Source organism: Poecile atricapillus, chromosome 2, assembly GCF_030490865.1.
Source record: "Poecile atricapillus isolate bPoeAtr1 chromosome 2, bPoeAtr1.hap1, whole genome shotgun sequence".
NCBI lineage: Eukaryota > Metazoa > Chordata > Aves > Passeriformes > Paridae > Poecile > Poecile atricapillus.
Window position 1 is genome coordinate 22,745,452 of NC_081250.1, and position 18,888 is coordinate 22,764,339.

Below are 18,888 nucleotides of genomic sequence, written 5' to 3' on the forward strand. Positions count from 1 at the left end.
GCCAAAGAGTTCTGGTCTGCTCGGACTGGAGTTCCTCTTAGTCTTTGGCACGCTGCGTTGCTTAATTCACTGTTTAAAGCATTAGTTCCCACTGACACCATCACCACGCAGCTGAGCAGGGAGAGAAGGTACCTCAGAGGAGGTGTGAAATACCCCCGAGCTGCTGGGACAGAGCAGCTGGAGGCAGTGCTGTAACACACGAGAGCAGATGCGGCAGCCCCTGTCCTTGCAGACCTTCTGTATGGGCACTTCCACAGTCCGTGCCCGTGCACTTTCCATTTGGGAGCTATTCCCTTAGAGGCAGCCTGCCTGGCAGACGGGGGGCTGCTTGCAGAGCTGCTTTGTCCCAGTGAGAGGGTGTGAAGTGCCTGTGCCGCAGCCAGGAGCTGTGGCATTTGGTTCTCCCCCAATAACCCTACCTAGGAGATGTGCTGGCACACTTGGGCATTTTAATTTTTCACGTGCTGTGTATGCATTCAAGCACTGCAAGCTTTTAAGTGGATGACTGCGTTTGAAATCAGTTTTTTTTAATTGTCCTACTCCAGAATGAAAAAGACTGACAAATGTTATTACTTGTAAATCAGAGAGTTTCAAGGGGAAATGCAAAGTTACAGTTGTAAAACAAGTATCAAGTCACTGTTACAAAGCTCTCTGTCCCCACATGAAAACAGCTTTCACCTATCATCAGTCTTAAACTTATAAAATACATTTAACTTTCTTTGATTAGAATTTAAAAAAAAAAAGAAGTGGTCAGGTGTCTGTTGTGTTATGTGTCTCTGTGCGTGTATAAACACAGAGAGACACTCTTCCACAGAGCTGTGAAAGGGTTCTACTAATGGTGGAAGTCATTAACAAAGAAAATGTTTTGAATGAGGATGCTGCTTTGTTGTAACAGTGACAGTCCCGTTAATGCCTTTTAGGGATCAAGGCCCCTCTGGCTGGTAATTTCTGCATGTTTTATTTGGCTCGGTTGGGTGATCATCTCTTTTTGTCATTTCGCACAAATTAAACAAGCTTTTAGTTTCCTTGGGAGCTCTGGCCTGGTTTTAGATACACGGATATTTATGTCTAAAAGCTCCTCCAGTTCCGTGTGTATGTGTGCAGAAGTGTAGGAGTGTGGTCTGGTATGTGGTTTGTTTGTTTGTTTGCTGGTGGTTGTCTTGTGATTAAAACACAGCTGCTAGCAGCAAGTTTGTTCAGTCTTCAGATGCTCAAATATATTGATCATCATTCTGGTAACTGCTTTGAGCAAAAAAAAGTTCTAATTTGTGTGTATGAGGTTTGAAGATAGTCCACTCCCTGATACCAGAGCCACAGATAAACCCAAGCAAAGAAATTCTAAACCTGCATACCAGGAAATCCTTGGTTAAAACATGTGCTGTACTTTTATATTGAAGTGAAGGAGAGAAAACAAAAACCCCACTGGAAAAAGTCTTTATGGGTATTTGACGTTTGGGTTTTAAAGCTCTTTTTTGTAAGTGCTGGTTGCTTGGTATGGTTAGCAAATTACAGATTAAATATGTATTTAATTTGTAACTTCTTCAGTCATCTCTTCAGCTGTGACTTGTCATAAATAGTAAATTCCTGACAGTGGTAAAGGCCAGGTTGGATGGGGCTTTGAGCAGCTTGGTCTAGTGGAAGTTGTCCCTGCCCATAACAGGGGAGTTGGGAGGATCTTTAAGTTCTCCCCCAACCCAAAACCAACCCAAACCATTCTGTGGTTCTTTAAAACCACAGTGGTGATATATTAGCTTTTTCTGTTCTGCTTCAATGTCTGTGTTTTTGTAGGTTTAAGTATAAAACATAGTATCATGAGCATAGTCATATGCATGGTGTGAGAGTACTATAGTGTTTAAATCAAATAATTTGTGAGTCAAACCTTCCTGTGTTGCAGTAGGAAAGATCTGATGATCATTCTTGACATGATAAAACACTGTTACACCTTCCCCCAGTGCTGACAATATTCTGTCTACCAAATGCAATTCTATCAATACTGCAAGACCCCAAACTTTGGTGCCAGATTTTGGTACTCAGGTTTTCTGTTAGCCTCTTGGATAAGAGTGATGGAAATGTATCCCAAACTGTCATTGACAGTGAACTTTTTTTGTTAGAGCTTGCAGGTTAACACTCAATAAACTGCATTTCAGACCCACTTGTCCCCACCAAGTAATCCTCTCAATTTGAGAAGTTGTAGCTGCAATTAATTTATGTGGGTTTTTTTTTGTACAGTGCACTAAAGTATGTTAGGTAACAGTTTAGTTTGAAGCTATTTCCCCACCATCCCTAGACAGTGTAGTTATTCCTGGGGCACTGCAGAGGCCCAAAGGGTGCCAACAAAAGCCTCAGGAAGACTTGACCCATTTTCGTAACTGTGAACTGATGCTTTGCAGCCACTGGCTTTCCTGGAAGAGGGTGATGAAGATCTGGCTCATCCAACAAAACTGGGCTAAGTCCTGTCACTTTTAGAGTACCTAATATTGAAAATGTTTATTTTGCTGAGTTGAAAATCGTGATGTGTGAAATTGCCCATTCAGTGAGCCTTTTCCTGAGCATTTGCTTTGTGCCATTATGTGCAAATCTGGCAGAGGATGATACAGTGCTGTGGTGGGCTGGGGGAAATGTGTGTGGCCTGTGGTGCTGCAGGGTGGCTCTTTGCTGCAGAAATTGCATGCTTCCAGTTCTAGAGAAATGAACTATCTTTGCAGCTTAGGTGCCTTTTCTCCTGGCAGAAATTTTCTGATTTTTCAAGGAATGGCCCTCTTAAAAGTTATCTCATCATAAAGAACTTACATTGCTAAGAATCTGAAAAATATACCTAATTATTTTCATTCATAAGTTTCTGTCAGCCTATTCATTTTTATATGAACATCCATATTAGTTTAAAAAATTTGGTTTCCTTGCTTACAGACTGTGTTGACCATATAAATGAACACACCATAACTGTATGTTAACCAACTTTTATCAATTCAGTTGACTCACTGTTTAATTTAGCATTTAAACCTTTATTAGGTTTGGTTCTTAGTTTTGCCCTTTGATAATAATGTAATTAAATTAATAGTGAATAATTTAATAAAATTAATAGTCATCTTTTAGTTATGTTCTTAGCTATGCATTTATTGAAGTTTGTATAGTACCAGAATCACATTGGAGATCTCTTCAGCTCATGCCATTTAACTTCTGTTTCCTTATGAGTTTCTTTAGTCAAAAACTAACACCAGGTTACAAAGAGAGAGAAAACATTGCTGAGATTGATCACAGTGTGCTGAAAGCAATCTGTGGCCTTTCTGAACATCCCTGGGCTTTGTCACTAGCTCCTCACTGATACAAAGGTTATCTCCAGTAATCTCCTCTGATGTACATCCACATAGCTCACATACCTGAGATAATGAGATGTTCATTTGTAAACAGTTTATTTTTTTTTTTAAGTTCAGCAGAATTTTTTTTTTTTTACAGTTTAAAAAAGAAAAGTTTGCATCAAGGAGAAAAATCCATTTTTAATATAGTTTGTTCTATAAAATATGTTGCTTTGGTGTCTTGCTTGGGAGATACTATGTAGTGAATTGGTTGAGAGTAGTCATATTATTAAACAGAATCTCATTAAGTGGGTGGCCAGAACTTTCATACTCTTTTTGTGATTCTTAAAAGCCTTCTTTTAGTCAAAGGTAGAAGCTAAAGACAAACCTAATATATGTAATAGACCACAGATTCCCATTTCTTCTTTTTCTGCTCACCGTGAATTTAGCTTAGCTATCTGTTTTGGCTATTCCTGTAATGCTCTGGTCATGTGAAAATCTTGTGTTTTAGCAAGGTAGAAAAGCTTGTCAGCATGGCCTAGGTGTGTTATTTACTAATTTATAGCTTGAATGTCATTGTGACCTGAATGGTAATTGAGAAGATTAGAAGCGTGTTCTTAAAAAGTGTTCTGCAGGTTAGGGGTTCTCCTCTTTCCTTCCTCCTCTTTCCTTCCTCCTCTTTCCTTCCTCCTCTTTCCTTCCTCCTCTTTCCTTCCTCCTCTTTCCTTCCTCCTCTTTTCTTCCTCCTCTTTCCTTCCTCCTCTTTCCTTCCTCCTCTTTCCTTCCTCCTCTTTCCTTCCTCCTCTTTCCTTCCTCCTCTTTCCTTCCTCCTCTTTCCTTCCTCCTCTTTTCTTCCTCCTCTTTCCTTCCTCCTCTTTCCTTCCTCCTCTTTCCTTCCTCCTCTTTCCTTCCTCCTCTTTCCTTCCTCCTCTTTCCTTCCTCCTCTTTCCTTCCTCCTCTTTCCTGACTCATAGTTCTGAGTACTTGGGATTGGCAGTCTGAAAATGTTTTGGTCACCCTTCAAAACCATAAATATATATTTAACTATCGAAATGTACAGTGTGTGCCTCAGATCCCCTAAGCAAAATTACCAGAGTTTGTTTCATTGTTTTATCACTGAGCACGAAATGTAGATGAGTAATTGTAAAGCAGTGATCTTCAAAGGTTTGAGAGAAGCCATGTTTCATGTCCTAAAGAAATGGGAGTTTAAAAGCAAAGGAAGGCTGGACCTTCCCTGCTTTTCTGTACAAAGATAACTGGGGTTTGTGCCTTGCTGCCCCAGGATTTGGATTTGGTGGAGATTCTAGAGGTTCAGCACTGTTTGCACAGGTGGTACTGCCCCTGTACCATCTCTGATGCAGCTTCTACAGTTTTGGCATTGCTTTTGTTTTTGTTTGTTGTGGGTTTTTGTTTGTTTTTATTTTGTTAGGGTTTTTTTGTTTTGGTTGGCTTGTTTTTTGTTGCTGAGGGTTTTGTTTGTTTGTTTTGAGGGTATTTTTTTTTCCTGGTTGTTTAGAAATTACTAGTGATTTGAAGGCAGAAGGAGCATCCAAAAGAGAAAAATAGCTACTGGAGTCTAGATCTTCAACCATGCTAGGTGCTTAAATATTTATCTCATGCAGAAATATGTAGGAGTGTAAGAAACATTATGCTGCTTAAATGATGAGGAGGGCCCCTTCTGGTGCAGCACTGCACGAGCTGCTGGTTGTTCAGATGACCTCCCTCAAACTGAAAACCTTTGTGATTTAAACTGAAAAAAAACCAGTGTAATCACCAATGCAATGGTTTATCTAATTTTAGCTCTTCAGAAGAGGGAAGCAAAGAGCACTTTCAGGTCACGGCGTGCAGCGCATGGAGTGCAGTCCCTCGTGGGTCTGGTTGAGCAGAACCAGTCTCTTACCTTCGAACTGGCACAGTTCAGTGCAGATTTGGAGAAATTACTTTTCTTCATATTTCAATAATGTCCAGTATGCTAAAGGAAAACTTTTCATCAGCTTAATCTTTGCTACAACTGCAGAACTATTTGTGTCTTAATTTTTTTACCAGTTCACATACTTTCTGCACTGTTTTTCTCTCCTATGTTTGTTCATTAATTGCTTGTTGATAGTGTAAAAAATAAATCTCTTCTGCTTTAGTGTCATACTAAAAATTAAGAAAGAAAACCGATAAAGGAAAAAAGCATGTTACAATGCATACTAGTTCATAAAGAGTTAGTACTTTACAAACAGAACACATGGTTAGGTGTTTGTTATACTCACCCTTTTTGAAGTTTAGTCAAGCTCTCCATAAAGGGTTTTCACACTCACTAGGAATTAAAATTAAAAAAACAAACCCACCCTTACAAAATTTTATTTTCTTTAACCTGAAAGGATATTTTTCATAAATATGTAAATTTACTTTCTTAGAAACTCTCTGTGCAGTTCTACATTCCACTTACAGATTCAGAGTATAAAATTGTTATTCATGCCAGCCTGTTCTTTTCTATTATAATAGGAAAATGATGCTCTGTTTTTGTTTTTTTTTTCCTTTTCTGGTGGTTTGTGTTCATCGTGATACAGTACAGATAATAATTTCTTTTTTCTTTTTATTTTAAAGCCTTGAAGAAGGAAGATAGCAGCTTTGATGAGGTAGGTTAAATATCTTTTTACCTTACATAGTCCAGGTATGCCTTTAGTATTCCTCACTGGTGCTAGAAGAAACTGACAGATAGCAGTGTTATGATGTGCATGTGAATTAATACATGCATATTGCACAAACATATTTTCATTTTCTAAATAACTACCAGAAGAATTTGTTAGTCAAAGGGTCTGAATGGAACACTTAGGATTTTTATTTTTTAATGTAATACAACTGAATGCTTTAAGGAAAGCAGCCATTTAAAAATGCTCGATGCTAAGAAAAGTTGCATGCAGGGAAAATACTTTATAGAACTTTGCCTGTGATAATTCCTGTAACTTCATGCCTGTGCTGTAACAGACAGGGAAAAAACATCCTCCTGAGAGAGCACCTTATGTAAAGTGCTGCTGCATTGGCTTCTTGCTGAATATGTCCACCGAGTGAGATGCTTATTATGAAATTAAAAAGAAACCAAACTCAATGGCACAAAACCAGTATCTGGTCTATTGGTAAAGCTGATACTTGATTATTCAGTCTAATCAGTTTGGGGCCTTGACCTATCTGTGATATGATGAGCAAGTTGTAAAATGCACTGCTCAGGATTTGTGTTGAGAGTTCCAGGGCACTGCAAGTTATCTCTCAGAGCAAGTTTATGCAGGAAGAGGTATAGGCCTTGGTGTGATGACTGGTCATATTGTAATCAATGCTTGCCTTGTACTTCCCTCTGCCACCATAGCTGGAAGCAAATGGCAGTATTTTCATGTGTTGATATTGGGCTTCTGGCATTTCTTCTTCATTGCCTGCTGTAAGCTTAAATTCTTGGCTGAATAGAGCGAGATAGCTGTTGTGTAATGCCAGATTCTAGAATAAATAAATGATGATGTAATGTCCTGGATTCTGGATCAAATCAGACTCCATCTCTTTCTAAACAGATCACACTGATGCTCAAATACAGCAGTAGCAATAGAAGTGTTTTGTGATTTCCTGACATGAGTTGCAAAAACTGTAACTCACCTTGACCCCTCTCAGGTCTGGAGTGAAGGACCTGGGGTTGGGCTCTCTTTTCAGGAGCTCTGTTGCATCGTGCAGTGATCCTGACTATTTTATTTCTCTTGTAAAACTCATGGAACTCGATTCCTGCCTAAAAGTTACACCTGTGCAAATAGGTGCAGATATGTGGTTACTAAATTCTGAATCCTTGTTTTACAAACCGGGTCTAGTTCTGTTCAGTATTTTCTTCTGAAGGCTGCAGTGTTATATCTATGCTATAACCTACTCAGTAAGTAGTAATACCTTGTATTAAATTTGATTCAGAATTTGAAAGGATCTCTTAAAAAGCATTGTCATGAAGAGGGCAGTTCTTCTGTCCCCTTCCTTTCCCCAAGATTGTTTATCTGCAGGTTGCCTTTATTTTCTTTAAACCTGGTTTTCTGCTTTAACAGGAGACAACTTGAGCAAATTTTTATTTAAATTCAAGGGGTTGGGGGAGAAATAATCTTTTTATTGTGGAATCTGACAGATTGTTGCAATGAGATACTGCAGAGGCAGTAAGGGACATCTAGTGGGAAGGGTACACAAAAGAATTTTCTTCCATTTCCTGTAAATATGGAAGAGCTTGATGTGACATTTGCATCAATTGGTTCCACAGTTTTAGTTTCCTTAGAAGAAAGAAAAGTATGTTGAGATTTTATGTTGTCCTTATTATCTCTTCAAATTCTACAGTTCTTGGCAATTTTCTAGCCTAAAGTGTGAATCAGAGAATGAGCTGTACCAGGTATCACCTAATTCCTGTCTTTTCAAACATCCTTCAAATCAGAGGATGAAACAGACATTGGTAACAATAATGTACCTGATTTTATAACGCTTGCTTCTAAGGAAGATAGTGTCTGTGAGCAGAGGAGTGGGTGCACATTTTGGTCTTAGGAGGTCATCCTGAAAACTGCTACTAAGACCAAAGCATGATATTAAAAAAAGCAGTCTAATCTTCTGGTTTGTATATGTAGTATTGATATAACAGGGAAGCAGTTATGTAAGTTAAGATGACAATGAGTGGGAATATCAGCTAGGAAGAAGAGAGAGGAAGTAGCTTTCCATGCTGTCCAAAGCTGTCAGCTTTGGGCCCCCTACTGCAAAAAACAAAATAGTCAACTCTTGAAACAGAAATTTCATTTTTCAAGCAGCCCATTCTCCTTGTATGGTTAGTGAAAAGATGCTCTTTTATGTTGCTGACAGGTGCTGTGTATCTCTTCTCAGCCTGTGTTTTCCCTTTCCTGAAGGGAGGTTGACCTGTGAAGCAGTGCTTAAACAAGGAGTGATGAACTTGCAGAGGGACTTAATGCTCTTGATAGGTAGAGGAGGAGGACTCATGTTTTAGCCTTTCAAGTCGTGACCAGAACACCAGGAGCAGAAGTTGGCCAGCAGGGACCTGAAATCTCTGGTGGAGGAGAGAAAGAGGCATGAAGAGGAAGATGACCCTTCTAAAGCTGCGAGGTCTGCATTTGCAGCTGAATAGGTTCTTACTTTTTTCTGCATATTGTAGGTGCTATATGAGGTGCTTATTTATTTATCTCTCAGGAACAGAGGAGAATAAATCGAGCAGTTCAATGGCTCTTAATTCTACCTGCTTTAATTGCTTGCAGTAGCTGACAAATGCCCAATAGTGCAGGAAGTTGTCTGTCTTTTGAAGAGAAACTACTAAAAATTAAGATGTCAGATATGACAGACAAGTGTACCACATAATTGCTTTCTGTTGGTTGTGAAATTAATCTCTCCAGTACATTAGGACCAGAAGATCATGAGCAGGGAATCCTGTGAATACGTTACGTGTTAGAAAATACTTTTATTTGTAGAATTGTTTCAGGGATCTTACTGCTGTGTTTAGTCCTACCCACAAGATCAGAGCACAACAGTAGTGTGAAGGAGTAATGTAAGATTTCTCACTTCTTAATAACTGCTCTTGTGTTGCTTTGATTAAATTTTAGATGAAAAAACAGTTTTTTGTAAATGATGCAAACCTTTGCTTTGGTCCATGAGAACACTGAATTAATCCATTTAATTGATTTAGTGGTAGCCTGCTCATCTTCCTAAGATGTTGTAACATCTTCCAGAGACTCATAAGAATAAAGGAGTGGATACAGACCACTTCTTCTGTAGTCTTTCATTCAAAGCAGTAATCGTGTGGCTTTGTTTTTTCTTTTTTAACCTAGCCTCTTCCTTTTTGTCATACTGGTCACATTGTGGAAACTGAAACTAGTCCTGTGTCAGTATGTGCTGAAATCAGTGGGAAGGTTCTCAGTGGTTTGTGGATTGGTTTCCTCTGTCATGAGGTAGCACGGGAGAGGAGCTGTTCTTGCCTGTTTTCAACACTTTTTGAGTAAGGCACCTTCCTTAGTGTCTTTATGTACCTTATCTATTCTCTGAAAATGGCAAAATGGGAACCACCCTCCCCCTGAAAGTAGCTGCCCTCTTTTTCAAAACAACCTAAGTTTCACTCTGGGTTCTTGCACAGTTAGCATCTGTTTTGTTGTTTTAGGCAAAGCACTGATTATCTATACTGAATATTGTGATAGAAAACGAACACCTCTGAGGAGCAGCACTACATGAAAAGAGTAGTCTAAAAACAAATTAGCGTTCCTAGAATTAGCACTTAGTTTGTCCTTCAATAGTTTGTCAAAGTTTAGATTAATAATTTCCAGCTATGCAGGATTTCTTGGATGTATTTGGACCACTGGTGTAACAAGTCCACTCTGCTTTATCATGATGGAACCAGTTGATTTTTCATTACAATGTGATCAAGGCCATTAATAAATGGCTGAACTGTAGCGTATTTGTTGGAATAACAGCCATTGTAGCTGGTAGTAATCTGCTCCTTTGGTTAGCTGCTTGCTATTACAATTTATTTCTAAATTACTGTCAGCAGTCACAACCTGTTGGTTCTTATCCTTCTGTTCTTGGTTTTTCTGAGCACTTAAATCATGTTTTAAGACCTTCAGTCATATGTGTGCACACTAAATAAATTAATATCAATGTCACAATGCAATCAGAAGAAAATAATCTTCTGACTCAAAATAAACATGAGTTTCTTTGATTATTGCTTCTTATACTGAGTTTTATTGCTATTGTTTAGCTGTATTTTAATTTTTACTGATATCAAGAGCAGAACCTTTTTTTTTAAGGCTATCTTTCTTAGGAAGTTAGGATACTGTGATTGCGTGCTGCATGTGTAACGCCATCTGACTTCACCCAGTAACTTTGAAGCTGGCTGACACTAGATGTTTAGATGCTTGGTAGAAAAGCATGTGAGCTGGCTGAGGGGTGGAGATAAGGATCTCCTCTGATGGAAAAGCTGAAATGCAAGTTCTTGTGAGCATATGAGAATGCGGCTGGAGGTGTTATGAATACTCTGACTTCAGCAAAATCCTTAGTACTTATCTATTCCTTACTACACTTAGAGTCTACAACTCTGAGGAAGGCAAATTTCATTTATTTCACTCATGGAAGAACTTCTGTGTGTTTGAAGTGGAAGCGTGTGAAGGGGGTGGGAGTTCTGCCAAGTTACTTCTTGATTCTGTAATGTGCTTGCTCTGTCTCTCTCACCCCAAATAAAAAGGCTACTCCCTCTGTGGGATGTTGCCATGAAAAATGTCTTGGTTTAAAGGACACCCGTCTCTGAACCAGAACTTTTGAGTACAGATTATTTTGACTTTGAACAGTTAAAGGAAAGGGTGTAGTTGGAAAAGAGTAAAGCTTTGTAAAGCACAGGCAAGGGGCATTTGAATGCCATAATTCAGGTGGCACATAATGCACTGAATTCTGCATTCTATTTTATTTATAGCAAGTAGCTTGAGAGAGAAGTGCATGTATGACAGAAAGATAAAAAACCCTTAAAACTGAATTTGGAAAAAATTACCAGAAGTATGGGTGTGAAAGCATTTTCTAAATAATACCAGGGAACTGGTCAGAAAAACTTAATCTGGTGGTTAGGTTACTTAGCAAAATGTGTGCAGAGGTTGTTCAAGTGTCTGGAAAGAGGTGTCTGTTCAGATGTATTGTCACAATGCAAATGAGAGGAAACATAACTGCAGGCAGATGATAACTCAGCACTGGTAGTTGCTGCTTTTGTAGTGTTACTTGGTGCGTGACACAGGCAAATATTTTTTTGGTGACAAGAAGGAGGTAAAGGCTCAATAATGTAATCTGATGCCTCCTGCAGGAGGACCATCCCCTTGTGTTAGAGAGGTCTGTGTGTGTCTGATAAAGATCTTTCCAGACTGCCACCTTTGAGAGGGAAGTTGGGTGGGGATGATGTTGTCTCCCGGGTGTGTGCATGACAGAGATTTCCCAGGAGATGATTTATGTTCCTACTGCTCCTAAGTCTATGTCTTCTTTTCCCCAGTACTGTTCCCTTACACTTCTGAGGATCTGGTGTTGGTCCAGTGGTTCCCTGGCAGCAGATGGCTTAGACATCAGCTTGCCCAACAGATTTACTGGTCTCTGATGCTGCATCTCTTTGAGGCCATTCCAGCAAAATACGAATCCGAATTGCATCCTGATTCTTAGGGCTGGTGTGTGATGCTAATGTGTGTGCATCTGTAGCAGAATTGTGCCAGCACTTCAGGTCTTGCAAAGTTGTTCTCATCTGCTTAAAGGGAAAAATTGTTTTCTCTAGATTGATGATAATATTATTAGTAATTGTGTTTCAGGTGAGTCTGAGAATGAAGGGCATGGATGGAAGAGAGCAAATACTGCCATTCTGCTAAAGCTTCTTATTGCATCAGCTGTGGGACAGATGTGCCTTCTGTGGGACAGGAGGGCATTGTTCTGTAAAAACACTGGTTTGTGAAACTTCTGGTGGCTTAAAAAAGCCCAGCTCCTGGGCAGTCTTGCATAATTTCTCAGAGAATTACTAATATTTATATGGTGATCAGGGATTCCTGTCACTTCATTGTGCTATGTTGCACATGGAAATAAATCAGGTTCTGGAAGACGTGGGACACTTCAGAAACAGATCTAGGTGACCACAATGCAAGCTGGTAAGTAAATGAGAAGTGGCAGGAAAGCCACCAAGAAAAACTGACAATGAAATAGCTGCTTTGTTTCGTCAATTTCAAGGCTTTGAAGCAAAACCTGAGACCATGTGGAAGGTTTTGAGATTTTCTTGGCCATGGCTCTACCCAGTCAGTACAGGAATTGTTCTTAATGTTGGGGGATAGACCTGGCTTTTAGGAGATGAAAGTTTGAGAATCCTCTCTTGTAGCTGAGGAAGAGCTTTAATCTTGGCACATCCCTTAAATCTGTTGAGTGGCAGTGGTTTGAATTTTTGCCCCAGCTGTCAATAGATTCAGTTGTGTGTTCTGCCTGGTATATTTGGTGAGAGCACATCCTATTACCTTTTAGAAGGTGTGTAGTATTTTCATGACATTAGAAAAGTGGTTAAGTCAAGTGTGAACCTGTTTACAGGTTCTGTCTTTTCTTCTGTATAAACTGGATAGAAGAAGGGTTCATGTGACTAGTTAATGTGCCTGTGTCCTTTGCTTAACTTTTCTTTGAAAATGGATGGAGCAAAGGAGCAGAACTTGGTCTGAATCCACATCTGCAGCAGTGACTGATGAGGATTTGGCCAAAATACTGACATCTATAGCTCTGTTGTGGTGTGCAGGCAAGTGTTTTAGCTATCAGAGAAACACTGTGAAATGAAGATGAATTTCCAGGCCTACTTCTCTCACTTGTGCATGTGTATTTTGGGATGTTCCTGCTCATCAGATGAGAGTGTGTATGCATTCCAGGAATGTGGAGTCTGAATGTAAGCTATTATTATTCTGATGAAGTATGCTTACATGTAAATCCTGCTGTTTATTTTCTTGGGACATACAGGATGTAGCAATTTATTGATAGATTAAATAGAGTGACAAAGCACAATATGCTATACATGGGACCCATATCTTCTTGTTCTTGGCCTTGTGGGCAATCTCCCAATTGTGAGGCAAGAAATAATTGTGTCACTTCCTTGATCGGTCTGTCTCTTCCATCTACCTTGTAGACATCATTGCTTTCATTCTTTTTTACTTCCAAGCCACACTATGAACAGACATATGATATCTGAATCTTCTTCTCATGAAGGGATCTAAATTAAAATTATTTCTGTCTGCATTTTAGCTTTCCTGAGAAATTCTGCATGTATGCTGCTTCATCTGCTGTGTGTCACAATATTGCTGACAACCATATATTTGCAGGATCTTATCCATAGTAATCAAAGTTCTGATTCAAGTGACATCTCTTGTTGAAGGGATATGAAAAAGGAGATTACAGCCTCATTCAAACAAAATGGGTTTTATGAACACAAAACCATGTCATTGTGATGATATTAAGGCTTAAAGAAATTGTTATTGCCTTATACCTCTTTTTCTGTATATTCTGGAATTTATCTTTTTCCCCTTCCAGCAAACTTTTCTACTTCTGATCTAGTTGAGTCAGAGTCCTGCTAGTACTTCTTATGTATATTTCAGGTATGGAAATTCTTATCAGGTTTAAAAATTCAAACTTGAATATTACAGGCTATTTAAATATAAATATTGACAGTAATTTAATAAGTAAAAATAAGTGTGAATGCTGCTGGAAACTTAATGATAAATGATGGAAGCAGGAATTCTGAGAGAGAACATAATGCATTATAACCAATTCTAAGTAACAACTGGAATTGATTGTGTTTGGGGCCCTCTGAGGTTATTACTTCACTTGAATTAAGTTTTTTGGTAGAATCCAGGTGTTCCCTTCTTTAGTGTTGAGAAATAAAATCATTACTAGCTTTGGAAGATGTTTGCTGATGTGCCAACCCAGGAGATCCAGGGGCTTACAGTATTTTTTCTTATTGCCATGTACTCATCAGGGCTTTTCTTTGTACATGAACTTCTCTGATAGCTCACGTATGCAAAAAGGTGTTCTTCCATATGTATGTGTTTGAGGAATCTTCCTGTTTCTTTTAGGGAGGGTAAAATTCTTGTTGCCAGTGGATTATTGTACACAATCACACTCATCATAATTTTTGTTGGTTTTTTTTTGAATGGATCTTTACCTTCCTTTTTCTCCACTGAGATGCACATGAGACTCAGGCATGGTGATCCTGAAACTGTACCTGAGGGTGGCTTCATGCTGTTCTTGGACTTGTTTTCTGTCGTCTGTCTTGAAGATTCAACACTGCAGGAATTTGTCTGAGGTCACTTGGTGTGATTAGTTAGGTCAGATATGCCCTTCAGCTTTGAGATCTGGAAGACTTTTCATTATCCCAAGTATGTTGTAAGAAGTAGTGCACATGATGCATATTTTGGCTCATTTTTTTAAACGCTGTCTCAGATGAAGAATTTTTCCTTTCTGTATTGTTAGGAGTACATGTTGAAATTCATAGATAGCTTAATCATTAATTATTTTTATCTTTATCTCTGCATTAACAGTTATTGTTGCTTTCTGACAGAGAAACAAGATCTTCACTTGTGACTATTTTTGGAAGTTCTATTAAGTTTCGTTGTTTTGTTTGGTTTCTTTTTTCTTTTTTTTGAAAATTACTTATGCACACATCTATCCCATTCCCCCATGGGACCAATATGTCCATCCTTATCTTTACCTTTTCTAATTGGTGGTTCTCTTATTAAAACAATTTCTGGTTTCATTTTAGTTATTTCCTTATAACCACTATGGTGACAAATGCTGCATTACAGTTTGGATTACAGCTGCATGCCGTGCCTGTAGCTGGTGGTTACCTCTGAGGCAGAGATAGGCTTCCTTGATTTCCCCTTTTTTCTTTCCTGTTTGTGCCTCTTTTCATGTATAGCTTAGTCTAGTTATCCACATTCACTGAATGCCTTCGTGCTGTTTGTCCTGTTCTTGAGCCGGTGGTGTCACCTTGTCCGTGGTGACAAGGATGTTCTGAAGTCCTTGCCAGTTGTTGAGTCAGCTGCAGGGAAGCAGAGCCAGGGTGGGAGCTCCTGTCCTGAGTGGAGTGGGCAGGGAGAGGAGGGAGCACCTGTGAGCTGCTGGTGCTGGCAGACACCAGCAGAGGCCATGCAAAGTGTGGGTTGGTAGCTTTCCTTTATTTACTGGCCTTCTAAACAGATCTATTAAATAATCTCCAACCTGCTCTCCTTTGCTGATGCCAATTGCTGATGCGGTTTTACAGTTTAAATAGCAATCCATGCTTGCTCAGAAAAAGGTTTTTTAGCTTATCCATGCAAAGAATTATGCCAGTTCCATTTGTCAAGTTTGTTATCATTCTTACCATGTCCTGGCTCGTTCAGACGTGGGAAGTCTCCCATGACTGCAGGTTTGCTTGGTTTGGAGGGAAATTTTTTTTTGTTTAAATAAATAAAGAAAAAAGCAGTGGAGATTTATTTTATGCACAGAGAGGAACCAGATACAAACAGGATGTTTGTTAGAGGCATCGCCTGATGACCTTGGAAATGCACAGAATTCCAGAAACTAGAGAACAGCATCTGGAGAAATATTTGAGTGGTTGGGGTTTTTTTTACTTATTTAGCTAGTTGTTACTCTGGTATGGCTCAGTTAAATGTGATTTGTCTGGCCATCATCAAATCATGAGAGAGGCTTTAGAGAAGATGAAGGGAAGTGCCTAATTTGCATGCCCTCCAAAAAGATGTGCTGTAGCACTTCAGGACTTTTTCTGTTCAAGTCAATAAGAAAATGGTATTTTTATCTTTGAAAGTAAGTTTGCAGTAACTGAGCACTTATGAGCTAGACTGCATATATTTTTTATATCTTAAGAACAGGTTTTTTTTCAGTGGTGTGGACAGAATGCTTAGTCATGCATTTTATATGGATATATAGACAATGGGCTCAAACTATGTTTGTGATGATATTTAACAACACAGAGCTATGATAGTCAATAAAATGTTTCTTCAAAAGTAAAAAGAAAAAAGTTATGAAAGACAATTCTGTCATATTTGAAAAAATACTGTCATAGAACACAGGAATCCTTTTCTTAAATTTCTGTCTTACACATTAATTTCGACAGTGTTCTAACTGAGATGCTCTGGTAGGTTTATTCCCAGCACTAATTATTTCATTCATCCACAGGTGGGGCAGAAATGATTTAGATGATTTAGTCAAAATGATATTTCATTTTGGTATTGTCGGTTAAGCTTCAGTTAGTGAAGTGTGAACCTATTCCCCTGGGACCCAGCAGAACTCATCAGTATATTTAATACTCACTGCTGAGGAGGTGATTTCAGGAGGCTGCTGGGGTTCAGTGGTGATGCAAGACTTTGGAGCAGATATTCTACTGTGAGTGGATCCTTATCTTGGAAGCCTATGTGAACTTGGTTTATTTTATTGTTAAGATTTGGAAGAATACCATGGCTATCTTCCTTGTTCAGTTTCTATTTCTTGTGAAAAAAATCAGAGAGAAGGCCTCTTGGAGAGGAAGGCAAAAAAATGGAAAATGTAATTCTTTTTCCTTGTGCCAAAGAACACAAATGGAATAGGAGATATTCAGTTGGAATATATTAATTACAATCTGAGTTTGCTTCTTAGCCTTCTTCAAGATTTCAAATAGATGATTAATCAGGAAGAAATTAGATTAAATGTCATCATTCACAACCTCTCCATTTTGCCTCAAGACCACATGACTTGCACTCATGGTCTGTCACTACCAGTATGGGCCACTCTGAGAGACAACAACATCCAGAATAAACCCTGTGTCACCCACCATGGCCTTTAACTGGGTACAAGATGGTATTTTGCCTGGAGTTAAAAAAGAGACCTTCTCCCCAAGTTCAGACCACACTGTTCATTAAAACCTATTATGTTTGGAACTGACCAGGTTTTCAGAAAAGAACCTGGGAGTCCTGGTGGACATGAAGTTGAATGTGAGCTTGAAATGTGGCCTTGCTGCAAAGGTGGGAGCTGATGTCCTGGGGTGCGCTGGCAGTGTTGCCAGCAGGTGAAATGGAGGTGGTCCCTCCCTCCCACTCAGCACTGATGAGGCCACACCTGCTGTACAGGTAGCTCTGGGTTCCTCAGAGCAAGGGAGACATGAAGAAGAGCCACAAAAGTGATTAAGGGACTGGGGCATCTCTCCTGTGGGGAATGACAGAGAGCTGGGACTGTTCATCCTAGAGAGGAGAAGGTGCAGTGGGTAATCTTACCAAGGCCTGAAGGAGGATGTACCCAAGGCAAAGTCAGGCTCTTCTCAGTGGTGCCATGCGACAGGATCAGAGGCAGTGGGCATCAACTGAGACAGGAAACACATTTTTGCTGTGAGAGTGACCTAGCAGAAAGAGAAGTTTCCCATTAAGGTTGTGGAGTCACCATCTGTGGAGAAGCCATCTGGACAACCTGCCCATCCTGTGCACTGTGGTTTAGGTGGCCCTGCTTGAGCAGATGGGTTGGACCAGATGACCTGCAGAGGAGCCTTCCAATCTCCACCATTCTGTGACTCGTGAACTTTTTTACAGGCTGCTTTCTTTCTGCATTTTTTTGAAGCTTTTTGCATTGCTTGTATCACATGCAATTGATTTATTGTTAGTTTTGTCATATGTGATCACCTGCAATATTCTGATTGTTTCTGTAAGGGGAAGTGATTTGCTTCATCTGTGATTCCATGTGGTACATTGCAAATAATTGAGGTCCAAGTACTTACAAAGACTGTAAGAGATACTGTTTCAAACCGCTTGTTTATAAGAACTGAGAAGAAATATAATTGTGAAGATTCTCTAGAAACATCTGTAATAAAATGTTTACCTTTAGAAACTCATTCCTATCCGCTACTCATTTGCCAAAGACACCCCTGTAAAAGTCCTTCTGTTTCTTTCCCTCCCCAAATCCCAACACTTGATACTCCAGAGCAAGCAACACAGAGCTTATTGCTGAGGTTTGAATTTTTTCCTCTAACAGGAATCTGTAGGTTTACCTCTTATCAACTGTTCCCATGAGGAATTACAAAAAAGGGGGCTCTAGTGCTGTTTGTTTTTATTAAAATGCATAATATGTGTATTTAAGCTTCTCTTCTGCCTGCTCTTCCATGAGGTTAGTTTCAAAAACAAGAGGCTCTGAGGGAATAACCTATATATGTAAATCACCTGTATTTATGAACTTTTAAAAGAACCACATGCTTCTGACAGAAATAAAGTATCTTTTGCCTGGAATTATCCCTTCGTAGCAATGTGCAGTCATTTTGAGGCTCCAGATTGATTTATCTGGAAAGAGGAAACATTTGCTGACAAAAGCATCAGAGCAAAAATAAGTTTTGTCAAATAAAAAGAATTCTGCACTGTGTTTTGAGTATTCCCTTTGTAAAGGACACTGGGAGGGTTGGAGAGGGACAGCATTAGAGAAAAGTAAAGAACTTTCACTTTTCTACTTTTTTCTGGTTAGTAGTGGGTCTAGGCAGTAGGGTGGGAAGCGAGATACTTTCTTTAACGTGTTGTTCTTCCTCCATAAACCTAGGGGAAGAGGGAAAATCCCATCACACTTCTGCTGTGTGCAATTTTGTACCTTGGTTTTTACATTTACTTCTTCCTTAGATATGTTTCTAACCTTATGTGGAGTTGCGTGGAGCAAATGCAGGCTACTTGAAACCTCTCAATTCTTGATCTTTAAGTGGTTCTCATGGTGAATTGCTCTGCTTATAGACTTGTTCCTGAAATGTTTCCAGTTCTGGAATTAGCATTAGCACTAAGAGATATCCTGTGGAATAAAAAGCTGGGAAACCAGAGTCTAACCAGAATTACTCATTTCATTGTACTGGCTGTCAATAGGAGTCCTGATTGTAATTTTGGTTTTAACACTTTGGGGTCTAATGCTTGCTTTCTAGGAAGGGGTCTGTGAGTTGATAACAGGGCTGTATTCTTAATTGGAAAAGGCTGTGTTGTACCTGTAAGCTCTTTGCTTACACATAAAGCTGCAGTCAACATCAACAAAGCACAGCTGAATGACCTCTTCTTTTGAAAGAGTGGCATACCTTTATTTCATT

General features: G+C 39.3%; 1 protein-coding gene across 1 annotated transcript in view; it reads left to right on the top strand.

Moving 5' to 3' along the window:
• CDK14 (cyclin dependent kinase 14) overlaps nucleotides 1-18,888 on the top strand; it is a 316,030-nt gene that overhangs the window by 1,004 nt on the left and 296,138 nt on the right. The window contains exon 2 of the mRNA XM_058833227.1: nucleotides 5,889-5,920. Coding sequence (XP_058689210.1) covers nucleotides 5,889-5,920 — 32 coding nt within the window. The remainder of the gene's footprint in view (nucleotides 1-5,888; nucleotides 5,921-18,888) is intronic.